The sequence below is a fragment of the Tachysurus fulvidraco genome, chromosome 1, assembly GCF_022655615.1.
Source record: "Tachysurus fulvidraco isolate hzauxx_2018 chromosome 1, HZAU_PFXX_2.0, whole genome shotgun sequence".
NCBI lineage: Eukaryota > Metazoa > Chordata > Actinopteri > Siluriformes > Bagridae > Tachysurus > Tachysurus fulvidraco.
The window spans coordinates 38,703,412-38,725,157 of record NC_062518.1 but is presented as its reverse complement, the minus strand read 5'-3'; the positions used below and the strand labels follow the sequence as shown (position 1 = coordinate 38,725,157).

The 21,746-nt window shown below is 34.7% G+C and overlaps 1 protein-coding gene across 1 annotated transcript; it reads left to right on the top strand.

Moving 5' to 3' along the window:
• Positions 1–4,185: 4,185 nt before the first annotated feature.
• Positions 4,186–11,380, top strand: LOC125145742 (butyrophilin subfamily 3 member A2-like). Its single transcript, XM_047819873.1, has 4 exons — positions 4,186–4,520; positions 4,702–4,786; positions 10,496–10,846; positions 11,061–11,380. Exons 2-4 carry the CDS (start codon positions 4,735–4,737, stop codon positions 11,351–11,353), a joined length of 696 nt encoding a protein of 231 aa, XP_047675829.1. The 5' UTR covers positions 4,186–4,520; positions 4,702–4,734; the 3' UTR covers positions 11,354–11,380.
• The last annotated feature ends 10,366 nt before the right edge of the window (positions 11,381–21,746 follow it).

The following is a 21,746-nucleotide window of genomic DNA, read 5'->3' as shown; positions in this document are numbered from 1 at the left end:
TTCTTTCTTTCTTTCTTTCTTTCTTTCATTCATTCATTCATTCATTCATTCATTCATTATTTTATTCTTTTATCTGAACTACCTCGGGTCTCAGGCGTCATCGGGCATCAAGGCAGGATACACCCTGGACACTATGTATCTCAGAACTGATGCTGAGTACTGAAGAAATAGCATGAAGATCATCCATGGCCTAAAAGTCAGCAAATAGTATTGTCACATTGACGCAAACGTAAAATAAGGGTGTGTGTGTGTGTGTGTGTGTGTGTGTGTGTGTGTGTGTGTGTGTGTGTGTGTGTGTGTGTGTGTGTGTGTGTGTGTGTGTGTTTGATTATTTTATTGTTTAACTGTTTCTATTATTGCACTTGACACCATGTGCCTTGTGTTTTCAATCTTGTTCTTTCCCAAATTTTGTTGATTACCCAAATTTCATGACCCTAGGTCAGGGTGGGAACATAGATTCTGATTGACTGATCAATTGGTATCTTTGTCTTATGGCTTATGACCTTTTACCACTACCACAGTCTGGTACAGTGTCCAAATCACTGCAGATGCTGAACCCAGCAATGGTCAGTCTCACCCAGAGATACTTAATCTCCTTCACCTGGGGCAGACTCTCCACCACATGCATCAGGTCATGAAGAAGTCATCTGTCTACTCTTATTACACTGGATTAATAAATATAATGTGGAAATATATATTTTTTAATATAAAGGTAATTGTAATACTGAACTGTCTGGATGTCCCAGTAGGTGCAGAAGAAAGCTACAGTTAGTCCAGAATCTTATCTTCAGAATCTTATCAACAGCTCCCAGACACACTTTTAATTCATTATAACACACTACTATTGACCTGTAAAGTACTAAATGACCTTGTGTCAGACCTCTGTTATTTTTGTTGTTGTTGTTGTTTTATGATCCGCCACAATACTGAAGGCTACATGAGGGAACAGAGCTTCAGTCTCTTTTAAATTTAGGCTGAAAACACATTTGTTTAGTGAAGTTTTTCAGAATTTTTTTTTTAGGTAAAGGAACAGATCTGAGGTGTAAATGGGTATAGAGTGTTTTGGTGAACTGGGGTGTTTAGATGTTAGACACATTCACTGTTAGCTTTGTTGGCTTTCTTTCTTTCTTTCTTTTTTGAGGCAAGATGAAAGCAGAGCTTCTGGGGCCTGTTTCAATAATGAGGTTCAACCAACTTTGAGTTTAAACTTGAACTCTGAGTTGACAAACCCTGAGATGGGAAACACTGACTTTTCGGATACAGAACAGCTGAAATGAGTTCGTTTTATCAACTCTAAATTGACTGACTCTGAGTTAAGCGCCTGCACCACAACTATAAAAAGCCATTATCAATGGAGCACGGATATAACAAGTCACCATGGAAACAGTGTCAGACAAAAAGAGGCCTGCATATTTCTCACAAGCAGAACTGTTTATGGAAATGTGTGTTTACATTTTAATTACTTTTATACAGTGTTTGGTGTAATTAATTACTAAGTAATCTAAATACTGTTATTTAATTAAAGACTATAAAACAATTCTGTAAAAAACAATAGTGGATTTAACATTAAATTTTAAAAGGTATATTTTTAATGTAACCTTCTCTCTCTCTAGTTACACACTTTGGTCAATTCAAGGATAATTCATTCAATTGTATATTGTTTATTTGAAAGCATTAGAAGTGCAGTTTCATGTCTCTCCTTATGGTTCAAGTGGTTGAGGTTGATTTGGGATTCAGAAAGTAATTAATAAGTAACTAGACTAAATTAATAGGTAGACCAATACTTTCTAGAGATAGTGATTATTATTATATTAATCTAATTAGACTTGTTGAAGATGTAATTTGTAGTTAGTAATTAAGAACTATTTTAGAGTAAATTCCCAACTGTTATAATATCAGAGTGGAAGAACAGTATTTAAATAAACCTATTAATTTAATTTTCATTTATAGGTGCAATCCTGCAGGCATTAAAAGAACATGGCAGCAGCTTAAAATGAAATACGAAAAACATAATTCAATCAGGTAAGCCTTCAGCACATCATAGATGTAGGGTACCTGGCTTTACAGATATTTGACATATTAAATAACTAAATAGCATTCAGCAGTCTAGCAGCGCTGCAGCATTTTTATCACAAGTCTAAATGTTCATTCTCATTTGACTACTCAGCCAACAGAAAGAAGGCAGAGGCTCACAAAATGGGGGAAGTACCTGCACCACTACCTCTGACAAATGCAGAGGAGATGGCCCTGAGCCTGAATGCTAGAAGGCCAATTGCTGAGGGAATTCCTGGAGGGACTTCATCAGAGCCAGTCACTCCAGAAGATTTAAGTGCCTTCATAAAATGTAAGAGGTCTACCTACTGTATGTGTTATATTTTATATAGACTTTTTGTGATTTTCCATTTATATTACTTTGGGTTGTGTTTTTGTCGGTCCCAAAAGACAACCCCAGGCAGTTGTAAGTAGACTACTCAATACACCATAAATTATGACAAATTGTATTATAAAGTGTTGTATTATAAAACTCTATGAAATGCTTATCTTCACAGGATGATGGAGATGAAGAAACCGTTTCTGCTGCCACAGAGAGGCCTACAGAGGTAATGTTAATATCAAACAATCTATGATGTATCAAACAATCTATGATGTCTGCAAATCAAACAATCTATGATGTCTGCAAATCAAACAATCTACACATTCGCATTTCTTCACATTTTTATATGGAGTAGCCTATAGAATCTAAGTTTATATCTATAAATGGTCATTCTTATCTATCCCAAAAGGAAGATCTGAAAATCGAGATTCCGAAACAAAAGCTAATGGTGATTGTATGGTCAAAGGTGAATTCTAGAAAGTATTGAAACTAGGGTAGCAAAAGGACGGAAAGTTTCTGAAACTTTCCACAGGAACTTAATCTGGGGAATTTTGGAAATATTTCAAATTGGAAACTTTACGGAAATTTATGGAAATTTACGGGAATTTATGGGAATTTACAGGAATTTATGGGAATTAACAGGAATTTATGGAAATTACTTGAAAATATAGTGAAATTTATATGAACTATATCATATACAAATATAAATAAACATTTTGTTTGGCCATAACACTCCTAATTTACTGCTTATTAAGAGTTAATAAGGTAGTAAGGTACTAAGTTTAGGTATTGGGTACAATTAAGAATGTAGAATAAGGTAATGCAGAATAAGGCATTAATATGTGCTTAATAAGTACTAATAAATAGCCAATATTCTATTAATATTCATGCTAATAAGCAACTAGTTAAATGACCCTAAAATAAAGTGTTACTGTGCATGTTATGGAAGAATGCAAGTACCTGTAGGGGGTTTGGCCTCAATGGCCCTCCAGTAAGCAGTGTGCTGTGTGCAAGTGAGGAACGCAGGGTACAGATTCAACTTAAATTGCATTAAATCTTGTTATTTTAAACAAAATTACGCTGCAAGATTTTTTTTAACTACATTTAAGTTCCTTGTTATAGGCAACTCTGCATTTTTTTTTTAATTTCCAGTTTATTTCCATATATTCCCGTTAATTCCCATGGAAAGTTTCCAGCCTTGAAAATTCCCGTAATTTTGCAACCCTAATTGAAACTATATTAAAATCTAACTTTTTTTTTTTTAAATAAAGAACACCATATAAATTGCTGTGATTTTGTGTTTATTCATTTTCTTTCTTTTTTTTTTCTTTTTTGTTTTGTAGTGGTGGATATCATCATTAATTAGCCTTACAAATATGTTCTGCATACCCGATGTAACGTAAGGCAACGCAAAGCATCTGCTCGGATGTAAGGGCACGGCCGCGATCACTGAAGATTACTGAAGTACCTGATGTAAGGCTGGATGAGTTTATGGATGTATCTTATTGACTGTAAAGAAAAACGGTACCGCTAAAATAAAAATGCATGGGGATGTGACAAAATCCACTCTGGGCCTCAAAATCCTCTCCCGATATAAATGTAACTCCCTAGAAATTAATACAGCCTCTTCATCTACAGGATCGTCTGTAAAAGGACATTTCATTCCCTTTGCTGCTCTCTGTGTAACTGAAATGTGTGCAATGAATGAGGTGTTTAAACATCGCTTCCTCTTTAAAAAAGGGGAGGAGACCGAACGAAACACTGTTACTATGGTAACTGACTCTGAGTATAAGTTATCTCTCTTTCAGTAACGGGCTTAACTTAACCTGCTTTCTCGGGTTTAACAAACCCTCATTTCAGGGTTAACATACTCAGAGTTTTCACTTAACCTCCTTTCTGAAACAGGCCCCAGGTGTCATTGGTTTATAAAAGACAAAGAGCTTTATTACAAACGCGACAGCGACTACAAAAATGTCGATCATATATTTCTTCTTCTTCTGTGTGTCAGAAGCATAAATGTACACAAGCGCCACCTTGTGTCTCAGAGTATTTCTGTTATTCATTGCACCGTCTAATATCAGGGAGTGAATTTGCACTTTCATTCTGCTGAAAATCTCCTGAAAATCTCCTGGATATAAACTTCCCGGTTTGTACGAGCTGACCTGCTATACAGAGGCGCTCTTTTAGCGTATTTAAACGTTTTACTGAGAAAAAAAACAAATAATTATTTTATAAATCTTTATTTACTATAATATTATTTTATTATTTTAAGTGTTCAGATGAGATAAATGTGTAATTAGTATAATATTATTTATCTTATTAAACAGACTGAAGGAGTAATAATAATCTGTCATTCAGAGATGTTTATTCATTTAATGCTCCTGACTGTTTACTTCATGGCATCTCAATCAGGTAACACACCCACTGCGTCTGTCTGTGTGTGTGTGTGTGTGTGTGAATGTGTGTGTGTGTGTGTGTGTGTGTGTGTGTGTGTGTGTGTGTGTGTGTGTGTGTGTGTGTGTGTGTGTGTGTATGTGTGTATGTATGAAGTGATTTTGCGGACAATATTAAAAAGGAATGGCAAATTATTTGTTGTAAAAACTGTGACATAATTGACAATGAATTGTCAATCATTGTTTTGGGGCCGGGATTATATTATGGGGCGTTTTTATATCTGGAAGTGACGTCGATCTCAGTCACGTGCCTTGTGGTCAGTGAACAGGACAGAACACTGATTACCTCTTATTAAGACATGGGCGTAAATCCCGGGGGGATGGGGGGGGGCATGTCCCCCCAACCGAGGATTGTCCCCCCCAAAAAATTATTTAAAAAAATATCGCACTCTCTGTTGTGAAAAATATATGTATGTATACCTAAATAATTGTGTAAGTAGAAAAAAAAAAACCCCGCAAAAAATGCATTTAGAAACAGTTGAGTTCCCCCCTCCCCTTCCTCACAGTGGTTTGACCCACTGCCTCCTTCCCCAGTACATCTCACCTACTCTGCACACACGAGTCAGGTGTGTGGCTGCGGCTCAATTAATATTAAACTCCATTAAGTAGGGGATTTTATTCACTTTAAATAAAGCGATTCTCTTTAATGTAGTTGATGCAGACTCATTCATAAATTAGTTGTAGCAAAAATGTTGATTACCGATGTAATTTTCCATGAATCTGCTACATTAGCGATTAAAATATTACTTATCTAGTTAACGTTAGCTTGTTGACTTGTTTACTCGCTTGTTACATAGTGCACTGTAACTAACACGCCAAAGCTGTTTCCCATGCATTGTTATATTTGGGACGACTTGGCATAATGTTAACTTAACATTTAACGGCTACAATTAGCATATTGTTTAGCTATGCGTTTACTAAATGATCACTGTGCTACGTTTGAACTGACCTCACTGTATTTTTTTTTGTATAATCAATTTCTATTCTGTTCTCAAGTGTCTTAATTAATTTTAAATAAAATTTTTAAACCTTTTTTAATTCCTTGTTTTTATTGTTGTGGTTTTTTATGATAGTTTTACTTTATGTAAAGCATTTGAATTGCCATTGTGTATGAAATGTCCTACAGTATAAATAAACTTGCCTTGCCATGCAGTGTCATAGACTAGATAAAATAACGGAGAAAAGGAAAATTTGAACCTGAGAAAAACTTTGAAAATAACCTTAATGACACAGTCGCCATGCAAAAATTATAATGATAAAAGCAAAGTTTTTCACTGTGGGGACATGTCTTTATAAGTACAATTTGACTGTATTATTTGTGTCCCCCCCTTCAAAAATTGTGCATGAGAAATTTTATATTTATTGTCCCCCCTACTGTTAAATGAAATTTGCGGCCATGCCTCTTATTGTAAAGACATAATTTTAGACAGGTTAAGTGAGTTTGTGTCTGTTCCAGAGCTGCACCAGCTGGGAGATTGACTTTGTCATTATACTGTTCAATTTTTCTGTATCAGATGTGCAAACAAAATAAACACACAATCTTATTTCTAAATATAAACAAATTAACATCTTTGATGGACATACCGATAATTAACCATCAGAAAGACAAATCAAGAGGAAAAAGTAACAAAGAGAGACTTATTTAAATTAACTTCATCAAAAAGTGAATTCAGAGTAAAGGCTTTTGTATTATTAACCTATTTTAATGTTTTATACATCTGTTTTATTCTGTTTCCACTGACTGAAGTTGGGATTTGATTTAAATCACCTACATACATGAATGAAAAGCTTAATTTCTTTCTGGATTGTAACCAGTTCTGTACATCTCTCCAAAAGGGTTGTACCAATACACACAGAAAGAAAGGTCTAAACTTTCAATATTAGTTTCACAAAATACACAATTATTCACTTCCAGTGAATTTTAATCTTAATTTTTTTTAAGTTAATTTTCTTAGCCTTTGGAGGAAGAGGAGTAAATAGATACATTTTCCTTTATTTTATGTCTAACGTATCAAAATATTTCAACACATATCCTCTTTTAATAGGATTTGGGTAAAATGCTTGTGAAAGATTTCTTACAAATCTATTTGTACATTTTCTATCTCAAAAATCAATACCTTCTATGGAGAGTTTTCTAAGTACTGAGAAGGCCTTGTAGAACGCTATCTTTAACCATTAGTTACTGACAAACAATATACTGTTTTTAAAAAATAGTGTTGCACAACATGACCCAACGCTCCTCATGTAGCATGAGAGAGGAAGTCATAATTCATAATACTGTGATTTTATAGACATCTTTCACACACAGAGACTGAAGGAAGGAAAACATCCTCAATCGTTGGCTAGATGTACAACATCTGAGCATCTCCTGATCAGGAGAATCTTACCCTTACCGAGGTCTGCATAAAGTTGTTTATGAGCCAACTCGTCTCCAGGTCATTTTGACCCTCTAATATTTTATACAAACAATCTCTGGTAATAACAATTTCTAGTCACAACCAACTTCTGGTCCTGCACACAGAAGGCCAGAACTTCACAAACAGCTTCTTAGTAAAAGTTTCCATCACAATACTAAAAAGAATGACAATTTTGGATGAAGGACTTTAACCATTTTAATTTTAAACACCATTTATAATGTTGAAATCAATTGCATTTATTCCCCATCTCTATATTTTTTAATCAGATCCTCTTTTGTAATGTATTGACACATTCATTTTATCATACATGTTGATTGGTAAGGAGAAGGCTGGGTAAATGATCCTGGATAAACTATGCATCTTAGACAGAAGGATCCTGCCAAAAATTGTAAGATGTTTCTGCATCCATCTGTTTAAAATTAATTTATATTTATCTAAATTTGTATCTGTTATTTCTCTATCTTTATAAATAATGATTCCCAAATACTTTACTTCCTTCTGAATTTAAATGTTGTATAAAGACTTTAGTGGGCAGTTATGTAGAGTTTCACATCTCACATATGACTAGATTCAACATTAAACCTGAATCTTTAGAAAATTGTTTAACAGAATGCAGAGCTAATGGTATTTGATGTTCATTTTTTAGAAAAAAAACTGCATAATTATTTGACTATATAACACATTCTGCATTCCACATTCTATTATTCTATAAATAATAGTGATGAGCTACCGCAATCTTTACAAATTCCACTTTTAATTAGAAATCTTAGAGAGGTTCAATGACCCAGAGCTACAGAGCTATTGATATCATTATATAACTTTTCTGAGAGTTTGAGTGAAGTGTTGCCTTTCTGTAGCTCCTCTTTAAACAGTGATGTTCATCCTGTATAGGACTGAGCCTGACCAATATTTCTGTCTTCATGATCCCTATAGAGATGCAATAGTGACGTGACATACGGCTAAGTATGGTAAGCCATACTCAGAATTTATTCTCTGCATTTGACCCATCCAAAGTGCGCACACACAGCAGTGAACACACACCCGGAGCAGTGGGCAGCCATTTATGCTGCAGCGCCCGGGGAGCAGTTGTGGGGTTCAGTGCCTTGCTCAAGGGCACCTCAGTGGTGGCCGGCCCGAGACTCGAACTCACAACCTTAGGATTACGTGTCAGACTCTCTAATAAATTAGGCCATGACCTGCACCGTCATTAACATATTTCTTTATGAAATTAATAGAACACACCGATTTAAAGAGTAAATAAAAACTGCACATATTCTGTTCGGCCAAAGGTCGACTGTGAATGACGTCACTGCGGATACAAACCCATAATATAAAGGGAATTGTGATCACATTTAAGTTTTGGCAGGCGGAAGTGAAATAGCAAATGGGGAATTGCTATTGGGATTAAAATATAGCAGGCTTGTATTTCAAAATACAGAAAATTCAATTACAGATGGACTTTGCTTTTCCATTTGAAATTTGATATACACTATAACTTCACGTAAAGGTTTTGTCACACGGGGAGGAGGAAGACAGACCCAGATACAGGATAGCTTCAAATATATAGTGTTTAATAATGTAAGTACATAGAACAGGACCATAGATGAAACTATACAGGACAAAGGACGAGGGTACTCTGACGATACTCTGATGATTATTCCGTGCTGCCGTCGGCAACGTGGCACAGTTAAACAAACATAACAATTAACACATGGGGAACAGGTGTGTAAAGATGGGGAGGAGTAAACAAGAGCAGGGCAGACATGTGACACGGAACATACACAAACGTACATGGCCACAAGTCCAGGCTGAACCGTAACAGGTTGGAATTATGTGCCTGTTTTTACAACGACAAGTAGGAAACATGATTGCAAATGTTATTTGCCATTCCTTTTTAATATTGTTCGCAAAATCACTGCTTATGTGTGTGTGGCTGTTTTAATTAGAATTTTAAGCTCTTTTTATCAAATCTGATATTTTGTGCTTACTGTATATTTGTATTGAGTCGTATGTGAAGATTCCCAGTCATTCAATTTGGAAGTTGAATCATGTTAAGTGGACTTCTTTTTTAAAAAGATCACAACATTTCACTGCTCATCTGAGTAACTTCTTTAGCCTGAGGTAAGTTAGAAAGAAGTCCAATTGATATATTGATATGACTCCAGGCTCAACTACCAAACTCTGAGTCATACATACATTTACAGTAGTTAGAACATTTGTTTTTGAGAAAACTGATTTCTGGAGTGACACATGGCACTTAAAAATCTTTAAATAGAAATTCTTCTTTGGGAAAAAAATTGCATAGGACACCACATGCCAACATGCTTCAGATGCACAAAGCACATAGAAATGTATAAAACGAATGCATTAAACTGGCAGTACGCTCAGAGAGGCTCAGAAACAGCATCTGCAAATTCTTCCACATACTGCACACATTAACAAACTTGAAGCCACAACGACTGCATGTAGAGACACGCTGCAATCTGAGAAAACATCAGAACCCCTGCAATAAGCTGAAAACACAGAATACATTGTTGATAAGGAAATGGAAATGTTTTAAAAAAACACGTGCTATCAAGTTGCCTTCAAGTAGTTTATAATTATTCTACATCCCATTTCTGAAGTGATAATGCAAGCATCATTTGTAAATGCTTTGATTTTAAAGTGCATGTGTCCAGCCTTGTTCAAACGGTGCAAGACAACAATAGAGCAAGATATGAGACACTGCAAACAGACAATACAATACACTTCCTAGTGTAGAAATTTTTATTTACAATAATTCCTTTAGCTCTTGAAGACAGCAAAAACTTGGCAGAGCATTTTATTTATTTTACTTCAGTTCTAACTGTCAGGACTCAGCCCGGACTTTGGCCAATCCTGTGTTGTCTTTTGCTGTCGTCTTGTCTTGAGTCTGTTTTCCTGTTCTGTGTTTTGTTTTAGTCATTAAAACCTGTTTAATTCATTTGTTTATTTATATCTATTTTACATCAGAACATCATTCATCCACCAGAACAGTGTGACTGTTGGAAACTACTAACATGTATTTAACTTTAATTTTTGCCATGAATGGCCTGTATTCCTTTAATGTGACCTTAAATTGTTTTTTTGTAATGAAAAAAATACTATAGATTATTTTTGTGACAAAAACAAGTGTTTTTCTGTAAAAAAAAAATATGTAAAAATTCAGTCATGTTACATGGAGAGAATATAGTGATATATTTTATTTGCTCTTTTATTTCACCACAATACAGAGAGTTTACAGGTGGTTGGTCCAAAAGCTCCTCTCGTTGCTGTACCTGGTGAAGATCTGGTTCTGCCCTGTTTTATCAAACCCAACACCAGTGCAGTGGGCATGACAGTGGAGTGGTTCAAACTCGATGTAAAGGACTCATTAGTGCATCTCTATAGGGATCATAAAGACAGAAATGAAGGTCAGGCTCAGTCCTATACAGGAAGAACATCACTGTATAAAGAGGAGCTACAGAAAGGCAACGCTTCACTCAAACTCTCAGATCTCAGAGTCTCTGATGAAGGAGAATATAAGTGTCTTGTTGAGGACAAATCCTGGTACGATGACATCATTGTGAAGGTCATTGTAGAGGGTAAGATCAATCTCTGTGATGAAGGTTTCACAAAATTTCAGAAAAACTGAATTTGGCTTTGTCTTGGATTTAGTATTTAGTGTTGAACCTCAGTTGGGAAGATTTCATTACTGATGTTTTATTGTTACTGATGTTTTCTTTTCTAATTGATGTTTATTACTGTCTGTTTGTATCATTAAATGCTAATATTATAATTTTACTTTATTGACTGTAGTTCAGGGAAGCCAACCAGTGATAATGATGGAGAGTTATGATAACTCAGGAGGGATTAATCTAGTGTGTGAGTCCAGAGGCTGGAACACTGAACCTCATGTTCTGTGGCTGGACAGAAACGGAGACAATCTGACTGCTGAAGATACACAGATACACAGAGACACCAACGGCTTCAATGTGAAAAGTCGCATCACTGTTTATGATTATAGTGACTCTAACAGGTTTTACTGCAGACTTCAGCAACATCGTCACATGCTGGAGACAGAGATTATCATCAATAGTAAGTGTCTGTGAATAATCATTACAGATTAAGGTAATTAATAATGACACATGAGCTTGATGAACACCATTTACTCATCTGAACTTACATGTTATTTTTATTTTAGCTATTAACAATAACAGCAACACTGTTGTGTGTAATAATACACCTTGTACCTATAAATTAATTGAATGGTTTAAAATATGTGATGTGTTAAATGTGGTTTTGTTTTAGGTAAAATCTTTGATGCTTGGAAGTGGAATGTTGGGATTTCAGTTTCAGCATGTGTTATTGCTGTTGGATTGATCATAACTGCAGTTGTTTGTCACAAGAAAGGTAAAATTTAATTAACTTAAAAGTTTTGACTGCAGTTTACTAGTATAATTTTAGTTGATACCTTATTTTATTTGCTATTTTGACTTTGATTAAAATGATGAACTATGTGAGCTAGCATTTTATACATTTGTTTGTGGTTTAAAATATTTCAAAAATATTTGTTTAAATGTTTGTTTTAAATGTTTATTCAAATCTGAGGAGTACACAGGTGAGAGTTTTTTTGTGCTTTTAAGAAGATATTGATTTAACAATTTCTAGATAGAACATCTTTGAAGCAGACTCCAACAGACACACAGACAATTAAAATTTGTTAAATAGTGAGAGGTGTCTTCAGTTCACACTGAAATAATCACAAAGGTATCTGGGAAGTTTGTGAGGTTTTTTATGCTGCTGTAGTGATGTTGGTTTCACACAAAAAGTGTTTAAGACAATGTTAACTGTTTACTGAAATTTTACAGATAGGGTGTGTGCAGTATCAATCAAGTATCTAAGTAGATCTCTAATATTAATATTTTTCTCTTATATAGAAATGCAGGGAATGAATGTGAAATATTTTAATTATGCCTGATTTTGTGAAAATTTTAGATTTTCTGAGTGGGTTGTAAAGTCAATTGTATTTTGCTCTACACTGAAAACTAGTTTGAGAGCAACATGTAAACATGCAACAATAGATCAGATTTTCAGCCTCCATTTACTGACAGTTACAGATAGATGTGTTAAACAACTTAGAAAATGGCACCTTTTGTCTGAAACTGTGTTTTTGCAACTGATAGAAATGATTGAAATGTGCCTGATGCATGTTCTTTGTTGCCCAAAAGTGCCCTGTTAGAGTGATTCACAATGAAGCACAGAGATGAGCTACAAAAGTGATGGAATGGAAGAAAGGATCTGCTCATGATCCAAAACATATTTCATCTGTGAAAAATAATGGAGGTGGTGTCATGGCTTGGGCTTTCATGGCTGCTTCTGCAACAGTCTCACTAATCTTTATTAATGATGTAACTCAGGAAGGTAACAGCAGAATGAATTCAGATGTTTACATTCTGTCTGCCAATTTACAGAGAAATTCGCCCATTGGGAGGAACTTAAACGTTCAGCAAGACAATGACATAACAATAACTGAAAGAAGCTGCAATACAAGTATTGAAAGCATCACAAAAGAAAAATGCAACAAATGAATAAAAAATGAAAATTTCAGTAATTTATGTACATTGGTGTATATATTATGATGTTGTGTTTAATGTTACTTTATTTGGACTATATTGTCATTAAACTACATGTTTTCACAGAGAAGAAGAAGTATGCAGGTTAGAATAATTCTTTACAGTTAAAGGCCACAGATTAAAACCATCCTAACTGTAATAATACAGCACAGAACTACCCCCTTTTAGGGCTTGTTGCCCCACATTGCTTCCACATGCTCCTCTGCTTTCAGGTGTGAATCCACACAGGATGCAAAACAAACATAGAGACAGAGACATAAGCAGGTCAAAGTCACCTTTAATCCACCATGGTCACTATCCATAAACAGGAAATAATCCACACACGGGAAAAATTCCACGGGGAAAATGGGAGAGCAGAAATACCAAACAACCCCCCCCCCCCCCAAAAAAAAACAACAACAACAACAACAACAACAACAAAAAAACCCACCACATTGACGTCACCAATGACCGTCGCAAACTGGAACTCCGGAGGAATCCGCTGACATCAAGTCAATATTCACATCTATTTTTTCAGTGTTCACTAATTCACATTCAATATTTCAGTGTTTCAACATAGAAAAGTCAAGTTTATCGTCTGTGTTACTCAGTGTTAGGTAAAGACAATCGAGCCTGTAGCTTGTTGTACAGTTTTGTGTCCTGAAATAAACACACAAAGGTTTTAGTCCAAAATAACAGACATGGAGTAAATCACTGTTCTTTCCTCTTCATTGTACAGCTTTATGATTGGATTGAGTTCAGATGATGATTTAATATTTTTACCTGTTTACTCATATCACACAGTTTCTCTCAATGGATGTGACTCTGGATCCTGATACAGCTCATACTGATCTCATCCTGTCTGCTGATGGAAAACAAATGACACATGGAGATGAAGAACAGAATCTCTCTGATACACCACAGAAGTTTGATTCCCCCTGTCCCCATCACACTGAGAGAGAAGGTGGAGGTTATGGGCGTGTTTGTGTATTATGATGAGGGTCTGGTCTCCTTTTATGATGTGAAGTCCATATTTCGTATCTACTCTTTCACTGGTCAGTCTTTCAGTGAGAAACTCTATCCATACTTCTATCCAGGTTTAAATGAAGGAGGTAAAAATTCAGCACCACTGAGTATCTTGCCCTAATCTTGTAATCTTGTAACCTTTCACTATGCACATTCCTCTTCAATGCCATAGCCTTAGAAACATTTCTGTAATTCTGTAATGATGTCCACACATCTCTGCATTGTTATAGCCTTTATATTTATTCACTGTACACCTTTATAATCATTCACTGTACTCCTGTATGTCCACACATCTCTGCACTGTTATAGCCTTTATATTTATTCACTGTATATGCTTTCATATAAACCACTTGCTTTAAATATGCTAGATATTTATCTGCACTTTTGCACGACTGTTACATTTTGCACTTCTGGTAGATAGCAAACTGCATTTCGTTGCCGTGAAACTGTACAATGCAATGACAATAAAGTTCTATCTAGCTAGCTAGCTAGCTAGCTAGCTAGCTAGCTAGCTATCATCTTTAAATTCTATAACATTTTAAACTTTTTTCATCTTGATATAATCATCCATTTATTTATTTTAAATTAGTAATTGTGTTTAGAATCAAAGTATTTATTAGAATCAAAGATTAATGCCTTTATTAGAATTATAGATATTCTATGAAGACACAAGGATGTTAGTGGTTTATTTAGAGTTTATATGCTGTCAGTCTGATTCCTTTTAGAAACTCAGAAATAATGAAAGGATTTAGATACATCTTGAAGCTGTATCAGACTCATCAGTGAAGCTGCCATCTCGGAAAATTTCCTTTGTTTACTTTCTAGCTCTTTTACTTGAGTTGATTAAACATATTAACCATTAACAAGTGGTGTGTTCAGGTTAAGATTCAGGTTAGTTTTCAGGTTAAGATACTGTTCAGTATTATTTTCTCCTGAACATGATGTCAGTTTTTAGTGAATGTTCTTAATATTTGATAAATGTTTAGTAAAGTTTTTTGTGATTGGATGTGTGGATGTATTTGAATTAGAGCTGCATCTCTCCACAGACCTGCAGTTTTAACCTGGAGGTTTTGGAGGATTCACTAACATCAATAACATCATTAGTCAGTAACTGTGACTAATGTGTCATTTAAAGATTTTTGTATGAAGAAGATACAGGATTTTTTTTTTTATTGTTTGTTTGTTTTGTAAATTTAACGTTTATTCCCTTTCTTTTTATTGCATTTGTAAATATGAATATAGACAATTTGGAGGTCTTCAGCAGAGAGTAATTTATTGTCTCTGGATCTGTCATGACCCTGACAGGAAAAATATACTTACTGAAGCTGAATAAAGGAATGAAATGACTCACTTCCCTAAAGTTCTCTTTACAAATTAGTACTGGGGATCAGTACTGTCCCACTGCCACTGACTAGCACAAAGCTCATTCTGTACATTATGCATTGTTTGGGAGAACTGTCACTTAGAAATGAATCATAAAAGCAAGAAAGATTGTAATGGAGAAATAAAGAAAAAATGTAAAATCACTACAATGAAAGAATATAAAGTGTAATTTAATGTATTCATATTGTATACTCATATTGTACAATAAAGATTAAAAATATATTATTATATTTGTATGCATGTATATATATGCAATAAAACCTCTGAAATTCTTCAGTGCTTCAACAGTTCACAAAACTCTGTGATTTTAAAGTCGCCCTGGTCTCTCTCATGTGAATGCAGGCTGTCTAAGAGGTGCCCTAGAAGATAATGGAGATGCCCTATAACAGGCCAGTGGAGGTCACTGTGACTGACATACTGGCTGTAGTTCACTCCACTTGCATCTGTGTCGGAGCTGCTAAGCTGAAGGTAATGGGTCACTGTACAACCTTCATTAGAGTGACTTAACAACTTAACACTGTGTTTGGGAACAATGACTAATCGCTATTGAACATTTTATATAGTAATAACCTGACAAATTTTTCACACAGTGACAAACCTCACAGCTTTCCTGAGCACTGTTAAGTTTTTCTAGAGAGTTCTGTGATTCATTATCTCACTTTGTGGTACAACTTAATAATGTGAAAGATGCATGATTCATACTAACCTGCTTTACTGGGTGCACTGCTATGTTGCAATCTTCAAGTGTATAGTATTTTTCACTTTGTCCTAATAGAAAAATAAACTCTATGACCAGAGCAGTTCTGTGCTAATTACCTAGCTATACACCTGACCACTGTTATTCTAGCCCTCAGTTTTGTTCCATGTTGTGTCCTTTCCATGTTGTGTCCTTTTTGTTTTGATGTGTTCTGAGTCATTATAGATATATTCTTAGTCTGCACTATTTTATAATGCAGTATGCAAATATCAGCAGTCAAGGACAGACAAATGAAACAGTCTGTAGGTTTGATTTTGATTTTGTTTATTATTCTGTGCTCCAGGAATAATAAACAAAATAAAGAAAATTATAATCTCACAGACACAAATAAAGTAGCATTTAACGCAATATAACTAAATACAGCCGATTATTCAGTTTGTGTTTGTCCACCAGGTGGCGCTGTTGTGTAAAGATGTAGCAAGAAATAAAAATAGCATGAAGATCATTCATGGCCTAAAAATCAGCAAAAAGTACTGTCAAATTGATGCAAACGTTAAATTTGTGTGTGTGTGTGTGTGTTTGTGTGTGTGTGTGTGTGTGTGTGTGTGTGTGTGTGTGTGTGTGTGTGTGTGTGTGTGTGTGTGTGTGTGTGTTTGATTATTTTATTGTTTAACTGAGTTTTGTGTGCTATTTTCTATTATTGCACTTGTCACCATGTGTCTTGTGTTTTCAATCTAGTTCTTTCCCACATTTTGTTGATTACCCAAATTTCATGACACTAGGTCAGGGTGGGAACATAGACTGACTGATCAATTAGTATCTTTGTCTTATGGCTTATGACCTTTTACCACTTCCACAGTCTGGTACAGTGTCCAAATCACTGCAGATGCTGAACCCAGCCAATAATCAACCTCCTCCACCTGGGGCAGACTCTCCACCACATGCATCAGGTCATGAAGAAGTCATTTGTCTACTCTTATTGCACTGGATTAATAAATATAATGTGGAAATATATATTTTTTAAATAATATAAAGATAATTATCATTGAACTGTCTGGATGTCCCAGTAGGTGCAGAAGAAAGCTACAGTTAGTCCAGAATCTTATCTTCAGAATCTTATCAACAGCTCCCAGACGCACTTTTAATTCATTATAACGCACTACTATTGACCTGTAAAGTACTAAATGACCTTGTGTCAGACCTCTGTTATGTTTGTTGTTGTTGTTATTTTATGATCCGCCACAATACTGAAGGCTACATGAGGGAACAGAGCTTCTCTTCCAAAACCCTGCAGTTCCGGAATTCCTTCCAATTATTGTTCAGGATTCAGACACAGTCTCTTTATTTAAGTTTAGGCTGAAAACACATTTGTGAATTTTTTTTTCTAGGTAAAGGAACAGATCTAAGGTGTTAATGGGTATAGAGGGTTTTGGTGAACTGGGGTGTTTAGATGTTAGACACATTCACTGTTAGCTTTGTTGGCTTTCTTTCTTTCTTTTTTCGAGGCAATATGAAAACAGAGCTTCTGGGGCCTGTTTCAATAACCGAGTTGACAAAGTTGAGAAACACTGACTTTTCGGTTACAGAACAGCTGAAATGAGTTAGTTTTATCAACTCTAAATTGACTGACTGAGTTAAGTGCCTGCACCACAACTATAAAAAGCCATTATCAATGGAGCGCAGATATAACGAGTCACCATGGCAACAGCATCAGACAAAAAGAGGCCTGCATATTTCCCACAAGCAGAACTGTTTATGGAAATGCGTAAGTTTACATTTTAATTACTTTTATACAGTGTTTGGTGTAATTAATTAATTAATGGTGTAAGTAATCTAAATACTGTTATTTAATTAAAGACTATAAAACAATTCTTATAAAACAATAGTGGATTTAACATTAAATTTTAAAAGGTATAATTTTTAATGTAACCTTCTCTCTCTAGTTACACACTTTGTTCAATTCAAGGATAATTCATGCAATTGTATATTGTTTATTTAAAAGCATTAGAAGTGCAGTTTCTTTTCTGGTTGAGGTTGATTTGGGATTTAGGAAGTAATTAATAAGTATGTAGACCAAATTAGTAAGTAGACCAATAATTTCTAGTAATTATTACATTCATCTAATTAGACTTGTTGAAGATGTAATTTGTAGTTAGTAACTAATAATTATTTTAGAGTAAATTCCCAACTGTTATAATATCAGAGGTGAAACTGGAAGAACAGTATTTAAATAAACCTATTAATTTAATTTTCATTTATAGGTGAAATCCTGCAGGCATTAAAATAATGTGGCAGCAACTTAAAATGAAATATGAAAACATAATTCAATCAGGTAAGCCTTCAGCATATCATAGGTGTATTGTACCTGGCTTTACAAACATTTGACATATTAAATAACTAAATAGCATTCAGCAGTCTAGCAGCACAGCAGCATTTTTATCACAAGTCTAAATGTTCATTCTCATTTGACTACTCAGCCAACAGATAGAAGGCAGAGGCTCGCAAAATGGGGGAAGTACCTGCACCACTACCTCTGACAAATGCAGAGGAGATGGCCCTGAGCCTGAATGCTGGAAGGCCAATTGCTGAGGGAATTTCTGGAGGAACGTCATCAGAGTCAATCACTCCAGAAGATTTAAGTGCCTTCGTAAAATGTAAGAAGTCTACCTGTTATTTTTTATATAGACTTTTTGTGATATTTCAGTTTATATTACTGTGGGACGGGTTTTTCATTGGTCCCAACAGATTTGCATGGTAATATCTGTCTCTTGGAGCCTCCTGTCCCAACAGAACCCCAGGCAGTTGTAAGTAGCCTACTCAATACACCATAAATTATGACAAATTGTATTATAAAGTGTTGTATTATAAAACTCTATGAAATGCTTATCTTCACAGGATGATGGGGATGAAGAAACCATTTCTGCTGCCACAGAGAGGCCTACAGAGGTAATGTTAATATCAAACAATCTATGATGTATCAATCAATGATGTCTACACAGCAAACAATCTACACATTCACATTTCTTCACATTTTTATGTGGAGTAGCCTATAGAATCTAAGTTTATATCTATAAATGGTCATTCTTATCTATCCCGAAAGGAAGATCTGGAAATCGAGATTCTGAAACAAAAGCCAATGGTGAGTGTATGGTCAAAGGTGAATTCTAGGAAGTATTGAAACTAGGGTTGCAAAGGGACTTTTCACAGGAACTTAATCTGAAGAATTTTGGAATTTACAAGAATTTATAGGAATTATTTGGAAATATAGGAAAATTCATATTAACTATATCATATACAAACATAAATAAACATTTTGTTTGGTCATAACACTCCTAATTTACTGCTTATTAAGAGTTAATAAGGTAGGTACTAAGTTTAGGTATTGGGTACAATTAAGAATGCAGAATAAGGAATTAATATGTGCTTAATAAGTACTAATAAATAGATAATATTCTATTAATATTCATGCTAATAAGCAACTAAATGACCCTAAAATAAAGTGTTACTGTGCATGTTATGGAAGAATGCAAGTACCTGTAGGGGGTTTGGCCTCAATGGCCAAACGGAATGAAATAAGATGCCAGACTCCAGAGATTGATTTCTGATTGATCTTTAAATCTAGCTATCTACTTTATATATACTGTATAAAACCTTTAATTTCTATAGCACCTTTAAAAGTACTGTACATCTCAAAGTGTTTTAAAAAGCAAATAGAACAACAAAAATACACACATAATATAAAGATTAAAATTAAAGCAACAAAAATAGACTATAAAAAAGCACAATGTAAAATTACATTTAGTCAAATTAAACGCTACCCTAAAAAATAAGTTTTGAGCTGAGATTTAAAAATGCAGAGAGATTTTGCTTGCCTTATCTCAGTTGGTACAGATTTTTTAACTACTTAACTATATATATAGCTATGTGTCTATTTTTTTTTGTCAGTGTGGCCCTAAATTTAGATCCCTTTTGAGCAAGCCATTGGGTGACTGTTGCAAGTCCCTTTATGTGAAAAAGAAACCTTGAGAGGAACCAGGATCAAAAGGGAACCCATTCTTCAATTTAGGTCTGAGGCCAAATTGAAGGCTATAAAAGTATTCCAGATTTGTTGTTTTGATAAACTTGGATATTTTCATGCTGCAATCAGATTCTCAGAGAGAATAAATCTATTTATTAAAGGTAAACTGTACAAGAAGGCAGCAAAAGACATAAAACAAAAAAAATAAATAAAAAACAATAAATATGTCATAAAAATATAAAATAAAGATTTAATAAATACTGATGTTTTCATGCCGCAGTCTGTGCAGGTCACATTCTGTTATCTCCTGGAGCAGCTTCAGCTCTTCAGCCCTTCTGCCTCTACAGAAGGAGAAACACGATTCTGCAGCCTTCTGATTCCACAGAGAAAATTGGAGAAAAGCAGCTTGGTTTTGGAGCATTTGTATGGTTCTTATTATACTTTATATACTTACAGTATATAATAATATAAATAGCATGTGTGTGTTTGTGTGTGTAGTCAACCGTACACTAAAAACACCTGAACTCCTACAATAATAGCCAGTTACTGATAATTTATGATGCTTAACCATCTAATTGTCACTAATGATGTTGTCAGTTCTTCCTGTTTATACTTTTCTGCCTTTTAGACAGGTTGTATTACAGAGCACGTTGCAGTGATTCACAACAATAATTCACAGTACATTCTTACCAAAAAGTTCAAATTAACATTCACTTGCATTTGAGATATATATATATAATATATATTCTAATGAATTCCTTTCAGTGAATTACTGGTTTAATTTTCGTTCTGAGAGCAACTTTAGTTGAGAAGGTGGAAATAAGCTGAATTTTTAGGTTTGTCTCATACACTTTTTGTACAGGTCTAAAAACCATAAATGCTGTAGAGAACATAGGCTTTTACATGTATTACAATGTGTTTGTTAATGTGTTTTGAATTTGTATGAAAAATAAAAGATTTGACCAAGTAGTTATTCATTTATTAGTTTATTATGGACACGTGTTAAGGATTTGTTCAGGTGTAGAATTATTGTTTTAATCTAACTAGCAATACAAAAAAGAAGACAAATATGAATACAAAACAATAAATACGACATAAAAACCAACAAAGATGCATACAGAGATTTATACAATAAAGGAGAAAATATAGAGAAAAAGTCGAGAAAATGAGCTTCGTTTTGGAGCGCTTGTATGGTTCTTTTTTGTGAGCGTCTCGAATCTGTCCGAGACGAGTAACAAGGCCCTTAATGATGGGAATGCAAAGGCCCTTAATGATGGGAATGCAAAGCAAAGGAACAAAATTGGATTAAACATTAAAATACACAAGAACAGAAAATACTAAGCAGTTGCTTAGATAATAATTGTTCTGTAATTGTAATTAAGTGTTCATCATATAATTACACAATCATTGTGTCGTCCGTTAGAGGACTTAAATCTAATCGAGTAGAATTGTTGTAATCTAGACAATAGGGAAAGAATTTGTTCAATTATGTTTTAACACATTAAATGTTTATTATATTCTTGCCAGCTCACCTGCGTAGACCTCGAGCCGCTCTTCAACCACCGGTTCTTCAGCAGTTGCTCGAAGGATGCTTGAGACTTAGGCTTTTGTGCCAGACACCGTAATATAAACTTCTGGCAGTCTGTGTGTGAGATAGAAGATGACAGAGAGATGGAATAAATAGTTATGTATAAAGCCATGATGCTATGTAAAAGACCTTATTTTACAGGTCTAAATGTGATGTTTCTGCACTTTCTTACCTTTAG

Bases quoted from the DNA above. Each gene is read 5' to 3' on its own strand.
- LOC125145742 (XM_047819873.1), top strand. From the start codon at position 4,735: ATGTTTATTCATTTAATGCTCCTGACTGTTTACTTCATGGCATCTCAA. The intron at 4,787-10,495 runs GTAACACACCCA...ACCACAATACAG, and splicing joins CTTCATGGCATCTCAATCAG to AGAGTTTACAGGTGGTTGGT. The intron at 10,847-11,060 runs GTAAGATCAATC...TATTGACTGTAG, and splicing joins TGTGAAGGTCATTGTAGAGG to TTCAGGGAAGCCAACCAGTG.